The sequence below is a fragment of the Epargyreus clarus genome, unplaced genomic scaffold, assembly GCF_041222505.1.
Source record: "Epargyreus clarus isolate Ecla_fem2 unplaced genomic scaffold, WU_Ecla_fem_2.2 ptg000018l, whole genome shotgun sequence".
NCBI lineage: Eukaryota > Metazoa > Arthropoda > Insecta > Lepidoptera > Hesperiidae > Epargyreus > Epargyreus clarus.
In genome coordinates, this window is record NW_027332226.1 from 5,158,101 (window position 1) to 5,177,288 (window position 19,188).

The window sequence follows — 19,188 nt, forward strand, 5'->3', positions numbered from 1 at the left end:
TTCGATACCAAATTCCAGGAATGGAGTCAGTAGGTACTGTATAAAATACAGACCAATCAAAAGTTGCAAGCATCTTATTTATCAAAAGAGAAAACTACAGACTGTAGTCTTCGTTTTTTTTTTAAATGTCTTCTTTTTATGCATTCTAATAAATTTATTGCTAGTATTAAATTAAAAATATTTATAAAATAAGATAGTAATTATAAATTATGTCGTCACAACGAATTACATTTCTTTAATAAAATTCCTCTTCACGTATACAACTTACGCAATAACAAACCCGTTACGCCCATAAAATTGAACCGGACAGTTAGTTGACGACCCGTTGACAAATCGAAGCTGCTTAGATTTTTATCCATTGAACGTATAATATTAAGATTCATGGAGTGTGTAAAAAGCGAACCTCGCTCAGATAAGTTTGTATACAGCAACAAATGAGGCAGCGTCAGCCGCCTGCCGTGATGTGTCATGATTGATGATGATGACGGACGCGCACCCTCGTTCCTTTGGCGCAAATATGAAAAATCAAACGTAACTTCAACTCTATTAAATGTTACATCTACTACTATCAACGCTGTTGTCCGTCTGTTTATTCGAGTAACGTACAAAAACCTCGGGAGGTTTTAATGACTTGTGATGTTGTTGTTATTTTATCTCGTTGCGATTGCTGGAACAGGAGATATTATAACAAAAATACCTTACCACACAAATTCGTATTAAAGGAAAGGTCAACTTTAGTTGAGTTAACCATAGATGACAAAAAACTTAAAAATGCGCAAACTGCAATAAGGTGATTTGACAGATCGATAAAAGAAATAAATCACAGATAAAGGATATTACTTAAAAATCTTAGTCTATGGAACAAATAAACTACTGCGTTGGATAAGTGCTGACAAAGGTTAAAACTTGCTGCATATAAATAACAAATATATTATTTACAGTAGTAAAACTACGAAAAAAAGACTCTTTATTATATTTTAATGCGTTAATTTAGTACCCACTGTAGATGTTGGTCACTACATAATATATTTATAATACCAAACATCTCTATTACAGGATGCGAAGCGTGGGACGGACCTCGAAATAGTAATTGCGAGGAAGAATCCCCTGTCACCGAAGCCGTTGGAACTGGAACTCTGGGTGAGACGCATAATTCATTTAAATTTCAAATGAGATGATGATTGAAGAATTGTTAATGACGCTTTCAGCGCAGCACTTCGTGTTCGACACGCATTTCACGTTAACCGCATAATGAAGTTTCTTGCACTAATAGGGCTCATTTTCACCGCGATATCTCGTTGACGTGTCCTACAGTTTGCGAAATACGCTCATAAATTATCCAGTAGACTACTCGACTCGACAAGAAACGAATCTACTGTACCCATTATCTAGATCACGTTTCGAATTCATCAATTTATTGACTGCTGTAAGTTCGTTTTAATTTATAGGCAAGGATCTATCCTTGTAATAAAATATATTCTATGAGTATTATAGTTATTCTATTTTTATTACATCCGTATCCTGCAATAAACCAGGATCTATAATAGATATAAAATAGGCCTAGCCTAGTACTATGCAAGTTCCTGTAACCCTTTACACCCGAGATGATATGAGCGTGAGTTTCACTTTAAAAAAATTCCCACGTGATAGCTTCTTATTTTTCGAAACGCAACCGATGCCGATCGATCGTGAGGAGAGTATCGCACGTGCTACCGGCTAAGTGAGCGGGGTGCAGGCGGTCAGTTGTGCTTGGGACTCGTCCAAAGATGGCCGATTTTTTCGACCCGCGCACTGTCACAGGTATATAATTATTTTTGGTATTAAATGTTTAGTATCTATTATTAATTATAGCTAATTTGAAAGCTAAAAGAACACTTAATACGTGGAATTAAGTAGTTTATTCGATTAACTTGCAATTTAGATACAATTAGGTTGCAAATTTCAACTGTTACGATCGTGTGCCTACGGTTGTTGGTGCAGAATAACGTTTGATGAAAATGCTTTTATTGCTATTAGCAGTTATGTAAGATTCGTCAATATCAATTTTGTTTGTTTCAATTTTAGGGGTACATTTAAATGACGATCAGATTTTGCCAGTGCGGGGTGAGGAGAAATGTATCGGACATTAAAGATCTTCATGAAAGTGAAGAGCTTCAACCAAATAGATTAGAAGAGTTTCAATTTGAAGAATTGTGCCCTGACACAGATCCAGAAGCACATGCAGACCCTCAAATAGAAACTGACCTAGAATTGGATCTGGAACGTGAGCCTGAACCTCAACCATCTACTTTAAAATCATCCCTAGAAATTTCTCGCCGCCGAGCATCTTCACGTCCAACACATCGAAAAATAGCTTGGAAAAGAATACGTTTTCTGTCTTGAAAAGGTCTACACATCCCTACCAACATCTCCAGTAAAGTTTCCAAAGAAATATTTTTCTTAATATTTTAATTATGAGGCTCTTGATATGTAACCAGATGCACAAATTTAAATTATCTAAGAAGAACCGGTCGAAAACTTAATTTAATTGCAATAGATATGGCTAAAGTTGTCTCCATCTGCATTATCATTGGATGTATTCCCTAGCCAAGAATACCTACGCCTTGGAGACCTGGATTGAAGACGGAGGCAATAACGGAAGAAAGAAGAATGTTGATTTTCATAGAATTACGTAGTTTAGGTTTCATTGCCAAGACAGATTTTTTATAAAGACTAATGAAAATAAAGACAGTGATGTTAAATATCTCCAAATTGTTTTAATTTTATAATATTTTTTGATAAAAACCTAATTTTTTTTGCAATTTTCACGATCGTGAGTGTGACAGTTCCCACCGGAGACTCACGATCGTGCGGGTCGATTTCTGGATTACGTATGAACTCTGGATCTTTTTTCGTATTTTTTGTGGATCCCTTAAGCTATATAAAAAGCCGTAATAAACGTTTTGAATCGGAAATTGCAAATAAAATCTTCGGGTGTAAAGGGGTAATAATAGTACCTATTTTTTCATTTGTTTGTCTTCAATAGTTGAGTTGCAGATAATACTTATCATTAAGTCGAACTTTCATACCAATCTTTGTTATGTTAAAGAACTTTGCTTATTAGTTCTAACAACTAATTGATTTACCTAGATTTAACATTAACTCGAGATATTAAAAATAAATCCACCCACTTTACTAATTCACGACTTTTCATTTACAAAAGGAGCTATTAACATCACGTGAATAGCAATTTAAATTTTAAACCGTGTTCCGATGAAACGGGTTAGACAGTTCGCTGTACTGGTCGCGATGATGTTGCACAATTACCAGGCATTAAGAGACTCGAGGCGTGTTAAATCCTCACAGTGCGTGGAGAATGATCGGGCACCCGTAACCTGGGGTCGTTTTATCGGCCACTTAAATGATATAATAATGAAGAGCGTGTCCTTACACGTACTGTAATTTCAAAGCGTATCGTCTATTAGCTTCGTATTCTGGAATTTAATATTTTTTGTCTTTTATCTTGGTGTATCCATTCGCTTATTATTCATTTGCTCATTCAGTGCGGTTAAGGATAAAGTTAAATAAATCTTTATTGTAACGTGTTCCCACTAGAGATAAATTACAGATTCGTTGGAATTGGATTGAAAGTAATTCGTATTGTCATAAACATAATGTTCTGGATTGGAAAATGTAATTAAGCTTAGTTACACAATATTCAGACATGCAATGATCATCGATTTTAGTTAAAATACCGATAAGTAAGTTTGCTACGTGAACTAATATAAACCCCATTGTATATTCTATTAAAGGATGTGTTGTCTTTATGTTCTTATTATGTAACAAGTGCTTACATTTAAATGAAAACGAAAAAATAGTAACATCTCCTTCATCCGTGTATACTGTATTGATAATGTTATAAGACAATTTCTTTATAACTAAAAAATATATAAAAGTTTGCTTGGTCGTGTTCTTCGTCGCCACCGGAATGCGAGCCCAAAAAAAATGTATAGCGAATTTTATATTGATTATATTTCAGGGATCGCCACTTTTCGCAATCCGTCAGCGTCGGGTATCAACAGAGAACACCGAAGGCACGATTTTCCTCGTCGGACCCCTGGATTTCGAGGCTCAGTCGATGTACCACTTAACGCTACTAGCGGTCGTAAGTAACTCGAACCATTTAGTTCCACTTTACTCTATTTCAAAGTGTTTCATTATAAATATGTCTAAAACATAAATTGGTTTTTTGAGATTGTATTATCGGTGATCGTGTAAACTAAATAATACTTACAACAAAGTAAGTAGGTAGAGTTAAACAACATTTTAAGTACATGCTTCAAAATACAATCTATCTAAAATATAAATAATAATTGATGATTGGATACAATCAAGAGTAGTATGGTGAAGGAAACTATTTATTGAGTAGTATTATTTGTGTGGTTTTATAGCTGGCCTAAAGAGGGTAAACTATTTGTGGTAGCAACACATTTATAGTAGAATTTAAATCATTCCATTCGTATGTGCGGTTAGTTGCACATGTCCATGGTCGGCATGACTGCTTTTACAGTTACTTTTTTTATAATATAGGATAAGTGGTTACTGCCGCCCATGGACATCTGTAATCAACCCCAGATAGGATTAGATATTCCTACCTAAGGTCGGCCACAGATGCGCCGCGATCCCTGAGGACTCGGCTGGAACGCCTCGGAAAAGTATGTCTCTCTTACCACACCCTTCAAAACACAGCAGCGCCTAACACTACTGTTATTAGGCAGGAATAGGTGTGGCGGTGGTGCCGCAGGAGTCGAACCACAAAGGGTTCTACCACCTTCAAACTTAGTTTATCTAGTACCTTTTTAAATATTCCATCAACGTTATATCTACAAAAATCCGGAAATTACACAAAATCGTATATTTCTTAACGTCCAGTAAACCAACAATGGAATGTTAGAAAGGCCTCAGTAATATTTTAACCCTGCTATTATTCATTTAGTCGAGTTGCTCTACAACAATGCGGATTAGAGAGTACAATGCTTACCTTATTTCAGTGTTTTGTAACGTTTTATAATAATCAGGTATTTGGTTCAAACCCATAATGATTTCTTGCATAAATGCCCGTTTAGAGTTGCAATTTACTAGCGATATAGTAAACAAGAACAGAACGAGTTTAGTACCTAAATACGTAGTTTAGTTATACTTAATATGATTTAAAGCGAAAATTAAACATTAACAAGCGATATAGTAAATCTAACTATCAACAGTTCATACTAAATTATAAACAAATAAACAAGCTTTAAATTTTCGTCGAATATAAACTGATACTAACAAATTAAGCTACGTGTTTAATCTTCGGAATAATGGACATGTTGGAGTTCTTACATCAACTATGGGCTTATGAGGTTAGATAATATAACAGGGCTATTCGGCATTCTTCCTATATAAAATTATACATTTCTGTATAAGATTTTATACCTTAATAACAACATCATTATCCTCGCCAACCCATTAAATTCCCTCTCTGGGTACGGGTCTACTCTCACAGTAAGTGGGTATTGGAAAATTGCACACGCCTTTGAGAACTTTTTTAAGAACTCTCGTGTGTGTTGGTTTCCTTGCAATATTTTTCCTCACCTTTATAGCAAGTGATAGTTATTTTTAACATGCATGGAACTTTGAAAATCGGAGGCTTAATATCTGAACCTCAGATCTTCCGATAGAGCGGCCGAGTATAAAAAATAATATTCGATAGTCACTATTATAAAAAAATAATATTACTAAACTAATATTATTAAAAAAATCTAAAATTGGTCTTTTTGAAAAATATGTAACCTAATTTCCAGGACCCCTACGCAGAGATCGGTAAGGACACGCGCAACATAGCCGGGCTGGAAGTGGTGGTGGTGGTGCAGGACGTGCAGGACATGCCGCCCGTGTTCACGTCGGCGCCGCCCATCACCCACTTACCCCGGCAGGTGGTACCGGGCGACATGGTGGTGAAGGTCCGCGCTGAGGACGGTGATAAGGGCGCCCCGCGGCAGATCAGATACGGTCTCGTCTCTGAAGGGAACCCTTTCACGCCGTTCTTCAATATTAACGAGACTACAGGTATGTGTTTTTTAAATTCTTTAAAAAGTGTATCTATAAGTCTGATTCATAATTAGGTGCCAAAATGTAAACAAAGGTGTTGACCTATCAAGAACATACCCTTCTAATGGTAGATTCTTATTTTTGACAATATTAAATTAGTACAACAATAATAAAATAATAATCTAAAAAAATTAAGATCAATTCAAATTTTCTAATATTTATATTACCTCAATTTCGTTCCATACAGTAATAATAATAAAAAACAAGGTTTCTGGTAGAAAATTAAAATGTGATAATGGTAACACAATCGGAACCCAGAACATTTCTTGTGCCGTCATTTTTAAGTTTCGTAGCTGATGTTATTCATTTTCGTGATTGTAATTGAACTCGAATGTATTATCGTTTACATAGCGCGTTTGTTAAATTGTGAATAATTGTAAAGTTTTCGTTTTTTGTTGAGTTTGTTAAAGTTTTTATTTCTTGTTCATTTTGACAGTGACATTTGTTTGTTTACATTTTGGACACCTAATTATGAATCAGACTATAGTTTTTTACTGTTACAGAAAAACGTAATTCACATTTTGTGATCAAATACCTAAATTATAATCCTAGTAATAAAAATCTAATGTTAAGTTGGATCCTTCTTCTATGCAATAAGCCTTCAAACTTAAGTGTTTTGCTTCTAAAGCTAGCTTTCTTAAGAATATTAGGCTTTACAGACATTATTCTATGTCTTAGTTTATTATTACCATTAAAATCAATCATGATACGTCTTACAATACTAAATTCTGGATTATACGTAATAAATTAAAATAAATTTATAGTTTACTTCACGAGACAGTCTCAAAAGGATATTCTTTTTTTATGAAAAATAGTACTAATCCAGTTACTGTGTGGTTAAAATGAAACAATACCGATTCCCAGTTACGACATTGCGTGACTTGAAGATATATTTACAAGTGACGTTTACGAACACACTTTTTATTGAGCTGTAAAAACGGATGAAACACAAAGATTGAAGTGTAAAAGAAAAAAGTAAAAATATTGATACGAAAAAATTTTATGGAACATTATTTTTAATCCGTTTAGATCTTTGTCTATACTAATATTATAAAGAGGAAAACTTTGTTTGTTTGTTGGTTGTAATGAATAGGCTCAAAAACTACTGGACCGATTTTAAAAATCCTTTCACCATTCGAAAGCTACATTATCTACGAGTAACATAGGTTATATTTTATATGAAATATATTTGATAAATAGATTTTGAGGCTGTACAAAGTTTGCCAGGTCAGCTAGTTGAATATAAAGTTGAATATATTTGTCCCTTGGGTAATATAATCTTTCATATTCTCGAAATGTTATAATATAAATGTTCGTATTATCCTAATGAGCTACTTTTGAAGTCTGACACTTAACAAAAAAGTTTTACACTTTATTTCGAGCTTAAAGTTTTTTTGCAATAAGACAACTTCAAGTTATAGTAAATTATATAACTTACATTAGCAAATGAAATCCAATTCCCCTCTCATTACACCTCTTTTGTGTAAATCTCCAATACTTAAATAACACATTTTATCTGACTTTGCGAGAATACAATTTCAATTTATAGACAACTCTATTAACCTTTACAACTTCTTTGTTTTTACATTTAAATTGCACGCCAGTGCGGGAATTGTAAGGCGGAGAAAATTGTTAAGTATATGCTTTGCATTCATAAGTTTGCCAACGAAGATTAGCATGTCGAAACATCGACAACTTATTACTCGTTGTTTGAATACGCGGTGAATCAGTAATGTGGTGTTTAAACGCAATAGTTTCTCGCAATTCAATCCGCTGCCACTTCGTAAGAGAAACGGTAGATTTAGATCTTCCGTATAACTTCGCACTAATGTTATATTGTTTACTTGACACTAATGTTTTATACTTGAAAACGTATGTGTTAAAGCGGTCACTATAACGATCTAACTCGCAAAGGGTTCTGGGTTCAATCCCCGGTCAGCCAGACATCTTAATAATTAATTGTGATTGGGCTTAGTAATAAGGGTCCTAATGTGGGGTTATAAATTTAGAAACTCTTTCGAAAAAAAGTTATATGAAGCATTTTATATTTTTTTACCCTTTCTACCTTTAAAAACGAGGGCGAACATTTGCGTACCTTTTACAAGGAAATTATATACCCACGTTTTCTCAGCCAGGTAATTTTCCACAAAGAACATTTACTTAGGCAGAGTAAGGTCATAGCTCTGTTAACGAGTTTTGTCTTTAATTTATAGAACGAATTCAACGTGTTCATGACTATAGCCCTTCATTAAATTCGAGTTGTTAGCTGCGAGTGTTCTAGTTATTTTTATCGCAAAAGGTATTACCTAAGTACTAAAATTTAATGGATGCCTTTACTATGTAGCCGCAATTGAGTATTGATTTGTTTTGATTGATGGTAATTTGGAGAGCCTTCAATATTTCACATTTCAGTCTTGTTCATTTACAATTTACATTTTATTAAGTTTTTAATATAATTAAATTTAAAAAACGATGTCTATTTCGGCTGATGCCAATTTTCATTTTATTCATACAACATATTTTAGTTCGAATTAATAAAACGACTTCATAGTTTATTTTGAATTATACCTCTACGAATAAAAAAACTTAAGAAAATATATTTTGGTTTGTGTATTAAATTTCATATTGGAGCCTACATAAGATGTAAATATAATGGGCATTTAAAGTAATTTTAATATAGCAACTTAATCTGATAGAAGAGGCTTTTAAATGAATGTACATAAAATATTCATCTTGACCTAGAACACGTAATAGCCTCTACAAAAAGTTACCCCAAAATTCACGACAGCCGTTTGAACTTTTTGCTTTGACCCGGTAGTCCATACATGTTACAACGAGTTCGGCTCACTGGATAGCTTCCGTAGTTCCTACTTCCTTATCGTAGACCACTCGCATTTCTTGGCTTCCGACCTCGCGTGTCCTACTAGCTGCAATAATTATACATAGATTAACTTGCAGCTTTCCAACCAAACACATTTAATTGTGAAGTTCCCAAACTTTTCCAATTAACTAACGACTTGGATTTCTACAAATGATAGCGTGCGCTAGAACTTGGTGCATAAAATCCGTAATGATCCCTGATAAATAGGTGATATTAAATTTCTACTTAATGAAATTTTAACACTGACTAACGAACAACATAAAATTAAAAACAATAAGTCTAGCTTCATCAAAGGAGTTCCTTAAATCGCCATCATTTTGCCAAATAATTTTATAATAAGGCTAATTAGCGAAAACATTTTAAATGTACGAAAGGTTAATAGGAAAAGACAGTAACAATATTAAGAATTTTAGGCTACTTTGCTACACTTTGCTTACACATAACAGAAGTCTCACTTTTCATAATGAGTACTAAGCTTACACTTTGTACTAAGTTGCAAGTAACTGTACCACAGTTTAATTCACTTGAACGGCCGTATAATAGCTTATTAGACCGTACTCGTCCGTCGCGTCTAGACGGCCATTGTTTGTAGTCTTACTTCATTATAGACGCTCCTGTGAAAGGTGCCCCTCCATGTAGTCAGACGACAATACATTCAGCTCGCTCGCTCGCTTATCTATCAACCACTACCTTACAAAGTAGCTGTTACGAAACAGTTAAGATGACTGCGTTAGATGGCAAACATGTAAAACATGGAACAGTTGTTTATTGTACGCATTCTACTCAGTATGAATACAACCATAGGGTCTTTAATATTGTAACCTTTAATTACTATGGTATTCAATCTTATGTGTCTAATGAGCTATGTTTATTATCATAATCAATCTATCCAATGTTTTGCCTACAGAAATTAGATATTAGGCAATAACTTTACACAAGAAATTTTCAAATTTTGATATTAGCGAGGCAAAATTCGGAAAGATGGTGTATTTATAATAGGTGCTAATCGTCTTTTACAGAGAGATTTTAATAGATTCGCAATAGTTATTTGTAGCATTTCAGATGGCATGCGAGGTATGGGAAAAAGCCATTTTCGTACATATTTAATTGACCCATATGCCTTGGCACACTCAATTAAACGTATCAACAAACTTCTTATCAACATTGCTTATTTTTTCACATCCGTTGAAGGCATTCAACCTAAAATAGTAAAATGTAATTTACAACTCTATATGGAAGTGCTTTACCATATGGTGATACAAATTGAACACCAATTAATTAAGGAAATTGTATTTCTACAAAGAATGCAAAACATTTCTAAAAAAGGATAATCTTTTAAAACCAAAGATCGTAATGTCTGCAGTATGAAACTCGTGTATCAAGAAGCACCGAGTGCGTCACCATATTCCAGTATAATATAGGTGATCGATTACATCTTGAACTTATTTATTTGACTTAACTTGTATTTATAAGTTTATGTACCAAATATTTATTAGAATGGAACTTTTCTAAAAATATAATTAATACTTTATGAATCATTATCATGTGAAGAACGCCACAAAATGGGAGATCGCCTATAGAATAGATGAATAAATAGCCCAAAAATACCTACGCAGAACCTAAACGATTGACTCAGAGACATAAGACAATTCAATTATACAAATTTATGACTAACGACCAAAACGAAGCAAACACGTAGGTGTAGTAAAAGTGAAGAGTCGTGCCAATTCGATAAAGACAAGCGTCCATAAATTACTCGCTAAACCTGTAGGCGGAATTCGGTTTAAGGCCCATATACTCGAAGATGACGTAGCTACAAAGGATTTATGAAACATTAATGAAGCTAATAGACCCGTTGTCACTGTTAACAAACGTAAGCTTGTCACATGAAACTCACTTTTGTATGCTAATTAGGGACACATTTTTCTCCTCATTAAGTAGTCACCCCTTCTTGTTATTAAGTTTATAGTACTGACTAAGGACTATTGTGAAGATTCTTATTGGGATTAAGTAATATTACTTACTTTTCACTTTGCGATAAATTGTAGATTTACTTAAAAGAAAGACAGACGAACACTTAAGAGATATATATACCTATGATGAATTATGAACAAAACTAATATTATGGATATAAATAAAATAATGAATGTGAATAATTCATTCAAACACATAATTCTCGATATTCAGGAAGTGCAAATTATGTCAGTTTAGGCCCGACTTATAATGTTACTAATATCTTCTATGCTTATGCAACTACATATAAGTTTTGGTTTTAGGCCAATTAGGACGATTAAGATAATAAAGAATAATTTATGTAAAATATAATAATTGTTTAAAAATAATATCTATGCAAATTCAATAATGCTTTATGCATGGGAGATCACCATGTAAATGCAAAAAAATCATGATATTGGTTACGCTTTAAATATTAGTTCCGTTTTGATCTTTTGTGCACATTACAAAGCCAACGAAGTATTTTATATAGAAATCTTCAGTATAAATTATATTTATTTAAATAAACATCCAAGTATAAATATTAACAAAATAACTCCTTTTCACTACAGTTACATTTTGTTAAGACTGAAAATTAGGGCGCGATCTAGTACGACAAATAGGTATCTAGTGAGCACAATACGCTTGGTAGAAAACATTTTCTCATACTTACTAAAGATGTCTCTACTACCATTTCGCAATTCTCATTTCGTCAGTCATAATTTAATATAGAATTTAAATTGTGCTAGGAAAGTTATAATTGTTATAGTGTTATATATTTATTTTACTATTGTTTCTTGAAGAGTAATTTCCAGTTACATAAATCATTATGATATTTTTAAACGTTAATGTCTTATTATTTTAGGTGAAGTTACCCTCGAGAGGCCGATCGAAGAAATCGCAGCCATATCCCACGCTGGCACGCCGATCCTTCTGACAGTGGTGGCTGAAGAGGTGCGCTTGTCCCGAGAGGAGCCTGAGGCTATGTCTTCTACCGTCCAACTCGCCTTCATCCTGCCTGAGAGAGAAAACTCGCCGCCTTATTTTGAAAATCAATTGTGAGTTTAAATATAAGTATTAATTCTTCAACAGCAAATTATTTTGTAGCAGCATCATCATTAAAGTCACAAACACGTGAACACACACGTGAACACACGAACGTGCGTTCACAAATATCGTACTTAAATAAATCTGTATAGATTTATCGTCCTATCTAACTTCAATTACATTTTTACAGTTGAATTTATTAAATGTCTATTTCACCATAAATACCAAATTACCAAACCAAAATAAAATACAAATTAAATACCAAACTTTGCTTACGTTTTACAAAAATAATTTCAGCTACATCACTTACTTGGATGAGAATGCTCCTCAAGGAACGGCGTTAACTTTCAACGATCCCTACATCCCGCAAGTGAATGACAATGATGCTGGCAAGAATGGCGTGTTCTCGCTCTCGTTGGTTGGAAACAACGGAACATTTGAAATATCACCAACAGTTGCTGAGAGGCATGCCCAATTCATCATTAAAGTGCGAGACAATACATTGCTTGACTACGAAGCTCGTAAATCAGTAATAATTCAGGTATATAATTATTTATATAAGCGGTTCCCCAATAATTGATAAATATACAATAATAATTTTATACTCATGAACTTCTTTCTCTTTACAGATTTTAGCTCAAGAGCTTGGACCAGCAACAAATTTATCTGCAACAGCAAATGTCACAGTTTATTTAAATGATGTTAACGACAACCCTCCAGTATTCCTTGCACTATCGTATGACGTAGAACTCCCTGAAAATGTCACAGCCGGTACAAAAGTTGTACAAGTAGCAGCCGACGACGTAGACACGGGAGCTTTTGGGAAGATTCAGTATACTGCCATATTAGGATATTTAAATACATCGTTACATTTAGATCCTTTAACAGGACAAATAACCGTTGCTACCAATAATCATGGTTTTGATCGTGAAGCGATGCCAGATTTGCATTTTTTAGTAGAGGCTAGAGATAATGAAGGCGTAGGTTTAAGAGTAACAGTGCCATTAATTATTAAGTTATTAGATGTAAATGATAACCCACCAGAGTTTGAAAGGACGTTGTATGAATTCGTTTTGTCGCCAAGTTTAAATAATTTCACTTCAGCGGCATTTGTAAAGGCAGTTGATAAAGACGCTGAGCCACCAAATAATGTAGTCAGATATGAAATAGTAAACGGAAATGGAGATGGCAAATTTGCTATCAATGAAGAGACTGGTATGTATACAATTGGATTTTTATTATTTTTCAACATGTTGTAAATGTATTCTTACGATGAAAAATATAAAATAAATTTTGGTTTTAGGTGAACTTTATCTCTTAGAAACTTTAAAGAGAACGAAGAAACAAAATGTTTATAGACGGAAACGTCAACTTGATGGACAAGAGGAAAGCGAAGCCTTTGTGCTCACTATAAGAGCATATGATCTAGGTGATCCTAGTCTTTCCTCAACTACTCTAGTTAAAATTTATCCACCAGAAAGTAAAACCAGAACAATGTCATTTATTGTTCCGGGCACAAATCCTGATAGAAGGAAACTTGAAGAAATATTAAGTACACTTTCTGGAGGTAAAGTCAATATTATTGATATCAAACCTTATAAAGGCAACGAGAATAATGGAGGTAGTTTAGAAGGCAAGGAAGTACAAGAAAAGTAAGTATATGACGATATGGTTATAATTCTATCTGTGCTAGTAGGCTAACGCTATAGGATAACGAAATGTAATATTTTTTTAGGAGTGAAGTAACTGCCGTAGTACGAGTTTCTGGAAGCTCTGCTATTGATGTCTCCAAGCTTCAAGAGCAGTTGGCTAAAAATATGACTATTTACACTACTGGAACTATTTCTGGCTCTAAGGAAACTGAGCAAAATACAGCTACAGATAATGGAGATTCGGTAAAAAAAACAACAATTGAAATTACAATTTTTAAAAAGTTTTAATTTATAAAATGTCAATGTAAAGAAATTAAAAATTACTTATTGTTTTTCTATATTTGTTGCAGAATCTATATAGAGCAGAAAGTCGGTTGCTATTTTGGCTACTTATTTTATTAGCAATACTGGTCGCCCTTGTATTGTTACTTCTCATTTGCTGTTGCATTTGTGAAGGATGTCCTTTATACATGCCACCCAGGTAATTATTACCCAGATATGATATAACTAAGCTTTAAGCAACTTAACAACTGACTGGAATTGCTGTATTTTTTGTAGACACGAATTAGTTTTATTTACCTCTTATTATTTTGGTAGCAAACTAACATTTCCATTCTCATTAACAGACTAAAATGCACCAATTAATTGAGCATGCACACCAGCTTACCACGTCGTAGGTAATTATATTGTTATTATTACACAATATTTAGTGACACAATAGCCCCACAAAAAATGTTGTTTGCATGCAAGAAAAATATAAAACTCACTTTTGAACATTTTTGTTTTCAAGAAGTAATTTCAAATTTAGTAGCACCATGTCAAGGAAAAGGTTTAGAATATATTTCATATTACCTTCCTTCAGAATATTATACTTATGTAAGTCATTCTTCAATCTTTTCTACGACATGTTGTTTTCTTAATTGGAGATATCTGTAATTCTTCCATCATGTCAGAACCGATAGGTACATAGAAATCCATTAATAAATTCTAGGAAAAGAGTGATACGTGTCAACTCCACAGAGGACGACGTGCATTTAGTGGTTCGGGACAAGGGACTTGGGAGGGAAAACAAGTCGACGCAAAATATAGAAAATAAGTCCATACAAGCAACAGATTGGAGGAGACGGGAAGCTTGGAGCGCGGAACAGGCAGATTTGAGGACAAAACCGACGCAATGGAAATTTAATAAGAGAAATTACAGATCCAAAGACCCAAATAAACCATCTTCTACACCTGGAGATATCCATCAAGAATTTGTACATGCTGCTGAAGACAATGATTATAAATATGATGATACAAGACAATCCTTCAGAGTTAGGTACGTAGAAATATGATTTATATTTTTCTAATTTTTTTTTTTTTTTTAAATTGCAAAGCTATCGTAAATCTAATGCCATTTTCGACTTGCAAAAACGTATAGCACCATTGCACTCTTACTTGACTTGACTTACTAACATAAATATGACGGACTTATTTAGATTTAGGGACTATAACTTTATACGTCAGTAATAATTTTAAGGCGTTGATTGATATAATATTTATACTTGTTTGTTACTTCCGCCACATAAGAAAACAAAAAAAAGTCTTAAGTTGCAAACATTCTTAAGTATGTTCATTCAATTCATTCATTCAATTAGATATTCAATTCATATGTTTTTTTTGATTTCAGGGATGGACCAAATATAATTTATACTAAGGAAATGCAACTACAAGATGCATTTTCTAATAAACACAAGGAATATATTGAAGATCTAGAAAATGGCTATGACAGAATTGCAACACTACATCATCAAAGAAAAGACCAAGATAACGAGTCTATACGCAGACACGAGATCGATCGTGGTTCTGAAGGAGGTGTTTTCCTCAAATCTGATCTAGACAAGAATCAAGAGAAAGATGAAACTAAAACCAAACGTGAACACAATGACAACCTCCATGCTCAAACTTCCCTAGGTAGAGATCATTACTTTATAAAAGAAGGTAATACGGAAATTTTGCGACTTGTAACTCGTGGGAAGAATGACGAAGAACGATACGTTAATTTACCTGTTCACCAACAACGACCAGCAACATTGATTCCACATACACAATATGTTGTAATTGATAACGGAAAAGAACTCCTCATGGAACGTTTTATAAGGGAACAGGGTGAAGAAGCAAAGAATATAAGAGAGAGAATGGGGAACGTAGTCACCGATTTGGATAATATTTCAAATGGTAAAGAAAGCAAAACTATCATTCAGAGATCTCAGTTAGGCAATGAAGCAGCTAATCGTTCACATGAATATACTAATATGCACCCTGACGTACCAGGTACAGTTCCCCTAAAAACTGATTATTTACAGTCTGCAATAATAGAAATGCAAAACAAATCCTCCATTCATCAAGAATTATTAGAATCATCCCTGCGAAAACAAAATGAATTATTACATCAAATACTTTTAGAACGAGAAAGAATGTTACAAAATCAAGAAACGGCATCACAAGTTGAGAGTAAATTAGAAACACAAAGTCTACCTGGTCATTCTGTAATAGCTACCCAGACGGAGTGTCATATAGGAACACAGACTGAGCCCCAATTATTGACTCCCTTACGGAGAAAAGCACGGAGTGATAATGATTCATACAGTGAAGATGAATCACAAATTACAATGGAAGATGAATCAAAAAAGGTAGCATGGTTAAAACGAAAAAAGCCAAAAAAGAAAATTAAATATAAAGACCCACGACGGAGTATACGTGCTTATGAATTGAAAAGAAAAATTAAGACTCCAATAATAGAAGAAAGTGAAGTGTCTCCTACACTAGAAAGTGAAAAACGCGTTAAGATAAGCAAAACTAATGAAAGAGAAGAACATATTAAAAACTATGGTGATGTTACTAAAAGTACAGTAACAACATCAAAGAATGAAACTGTCAGTTCAACCCAGATATCATTATCGGAAGGTGATAGAAAATCTAGATTAAGAAGAGAAGTATTAATGGAAATATCGGATTCTTTAGATGAAAAAATTGAATCTGACTATCATAACAAAGGATTGCGGCAACAAAAACAATCATTGAGTGCACGAGAAGTCTCGAAACCTCAATTAGCTCTGGAACATGAAAGCAGTAAAGAAAGTCACAGTGGTGACAGTTCTGCAACTAAAGATAGTCGAAATAAAGTATTTTCTAGACAAGGATCTTCAACTGAAGCCCGTGAGACCGAAGAAGTAACAAAACCATTATCCAAAACTCCAGATGACAGTATATCTAAAAAGGATAGCTCAGGTGATAGCAATGAAAAACTCTCAAAGAAAACCGAAGAAGACGAAAAGGCGGGTGAGAGCTCAAAAAGTTTACAAAAAGGTTTGCCAAGATATATGCAGTGGTATGGAAAAAAATCGTCATCAACCCCTAAACAACCGACATCCGAAAAAACCGTTCCAGACAAACCAAAGCGTCCTTCAAAAACAAAGACCGAAACTGATCGTGAAGTTAAAGAAAAATCTAATCGATATGGTAAAATAACATCCAAAGAACATCAAAGTGAAAGTTCACAAGCAAAAAAAAACTTCAAAGAAAAAGAAAATGATTTTATACACCCACGAATTTTAAAGGAAGGCAAAGTTACTCCTGTGCCTGAAGGACCTTTGCCAGATGTTCATCCATTACTTCAGCATTCAGAACATAGATATGAACATCAGTATGAGAACCAAAATCCGCTTTGTTATATTCAGCCCACACATATACCAAAATATCTAGGAGCTCAATCCAACGTTCCAGTGCTTCCTCGACGACAGTCCGTTGAACAACAACCAATATACGTTAACCAGGACGATGTAAAAAATAAGGAAAGGAAACAAGATATATCCGAAAGTGCTCTCACTCATAGTATATCAATATCAACGAATTATGACGACGAACGAAAGAGCGGGTCTGAGGTTCATGTTTCAAAGATTAATATAGGAGGAGATACTGTTCCTGACTTGAATAAAAGAAATGTAGCCACAAAAATAGATGATAACGACTCTGGTATAGCCATGAACACGCTAGTACAACAAACAGGTAATATTAAAAGACTACCGATTACTGAAAAGAAGAGTGTTTTTACGATAGCCTACGACGATGTTCAGACGAAGCAACTCAGGCCAGATAGCAGTTCTACTTCGTATTAAAGCAAATTACAGTGTGTCCATTCAAATTGAGTGCCTTATTCAGATATACTTGTTCTAGTGAGATATGCATAAAGGATTTTATATAGTGATGGTAAACCAAGTGTGCTCATAACTGCAATCCGTCCAATATTTTGGCAAACATTACCTTGTTTATTTTAGAATTTGTACATACATTGATAAAATTGTTACAATTATTAAATTATAAAACAACTGCCTTTATTTGTCGACTGTTTTATAAATAATTTAGAGATATATTTTATTGTAAATAAATGACACGTTTAAACTGATTATATTTAAATTGATTATAGCTTTAATGTCTATTGTAAATATTATTATTTTCTTGTCCACAATAATGGTCGCAATCGATCTTTATGCGGTTCTATATTTGTTATATAAAACATAAAGTTATATTATTACAAAAGTCGTTTTATTTTACCTACTCTAGTATTAATAGCTTAGATGCGTCAGAACAATAAACTGTATATATACAATGGGTGTCCATATTATTAGGGACAGTGTTTGGATTTTAATATTTCCTACATTAACCGAATTTTACAAACAAATAATTGGTCGCAGGGGTCCTAGGTATTTTTTAATTACAAGAATATGGTAAGACGATAATAAGAACAACAAGTTTCATATGCAGAACAAGTTAGTTATGTTTTTAATAATATTTGAAATTAATACAAATCTATTGCAATAACTCTAATATCAATCTTAATATGCAGTTATGCTATCCTGAGCTATATTTATGACTTCTATTACGACAGGGCCTACTCTCTGTGCATGATTGGGCGTTGAGCTGGGTTTCAGTGTTCTGATCCCACTCTTTAATTTTGGTTTCGATCAACTGGAGCTTGGTTTTAATCACTTGTTTGGCGATAAGTTTTTTGGTGAACTTCCACATGTTCTCTATAGGGTCCATGCCTAGTAAGGCCTCTGGCCAAGCATTATTGTAATGATTTTTTTCAGTCTGAAATACAATTACACTATACAATCTCTGAAATACAAGCCACAAAAGCCAAGATTCGTGCATATAAATGTACTTTTCATATTCAGGAAACCTTTCATTGAACTGGGGCAATAGCCGATTTTCTAGCACACGCTCGTATTTGTCTTGCCTCATGGTCCTTTTTACACGATACATATAGGCACCGATATCATTCGCTGAGATCACAGGTTACACGATGACACTAACAGGATGGTTAACTCTCTCCATAAGGCACTCTGAGTGAAATTGCACCCCAGGATTACGTCTGACGAATGAACCTTTGTCGACTAGAATATGAAACATCGACTTGTTGGAGAAGAATACCTATAAAGTATTTCA

At 33.9% G+C, this 19,188-nt stretch overlaps 1 protein-coding gene and 1 long non-coding RNA gene across 2 annotated transcripts in view; both read left to right on the top strand.

Annotated features, from left to right (window-relative positions):
* The window catches only part of Cad86C (Cadherin 86C), a 149,054-nt gene extending 130,775 nt beyond the window's left edge, over nt 1–18,279 (top strand). Inside the window, exons 5-15 of the mRNA XM_073083131.1 lie at nt 1,057–1,140; nt 4,019–4,144; nt 5,823–6,087; nt 11,868–12,060; nt 12,347–12,590; nt 12,679–13,264; nt 13,353–13,701; nt 13,785–13,944; nt 14,052–14,182; nt 14,693–15,019; nt 15,371–18,279. Coding sequence (XP_072939232.1) covers nt 1,057–1,140; nt 4,019–4,144; nt 5,823–6,087; nt 11,868–12,060; nt 12,347–12,590; nt 12,679–13,264; nt 13,353–13,701; nt 13,785–13,944; nt 14,052–14,182; nt 14,693–15,019; nt 15,371–17,858 — 4,953 coding nt within the window. The 3' untranslated portion in view covers nt 17,859–18,279. The remainder of the gene's footprint in view (nt 1–1,056; nt 1,141–4,018; nt 4,145–5,822; nt 6,088–11,867; nt 12,061–12,346; nt 12,591–12,678; nt 13,265–13,352; nt 13,702–13,784; nt 13,945–14,051; nt 14,183–14,692; nt 15,020–15,370) is intronic.
* Nucleotides 1,594–2,743, top strand: LOC140749893 (uncharacterized). The gene is made up of 2 exons (XR_012103137.1): nt 1,594–1,800; nt 2,065–2,743. It is a non-coding gene; the product is annotated as an uncharacterized LOC140749893 (long non-coding RNA).
* Nucleotides 18,280–19,188: the final 909 nt, after the last annotated feature.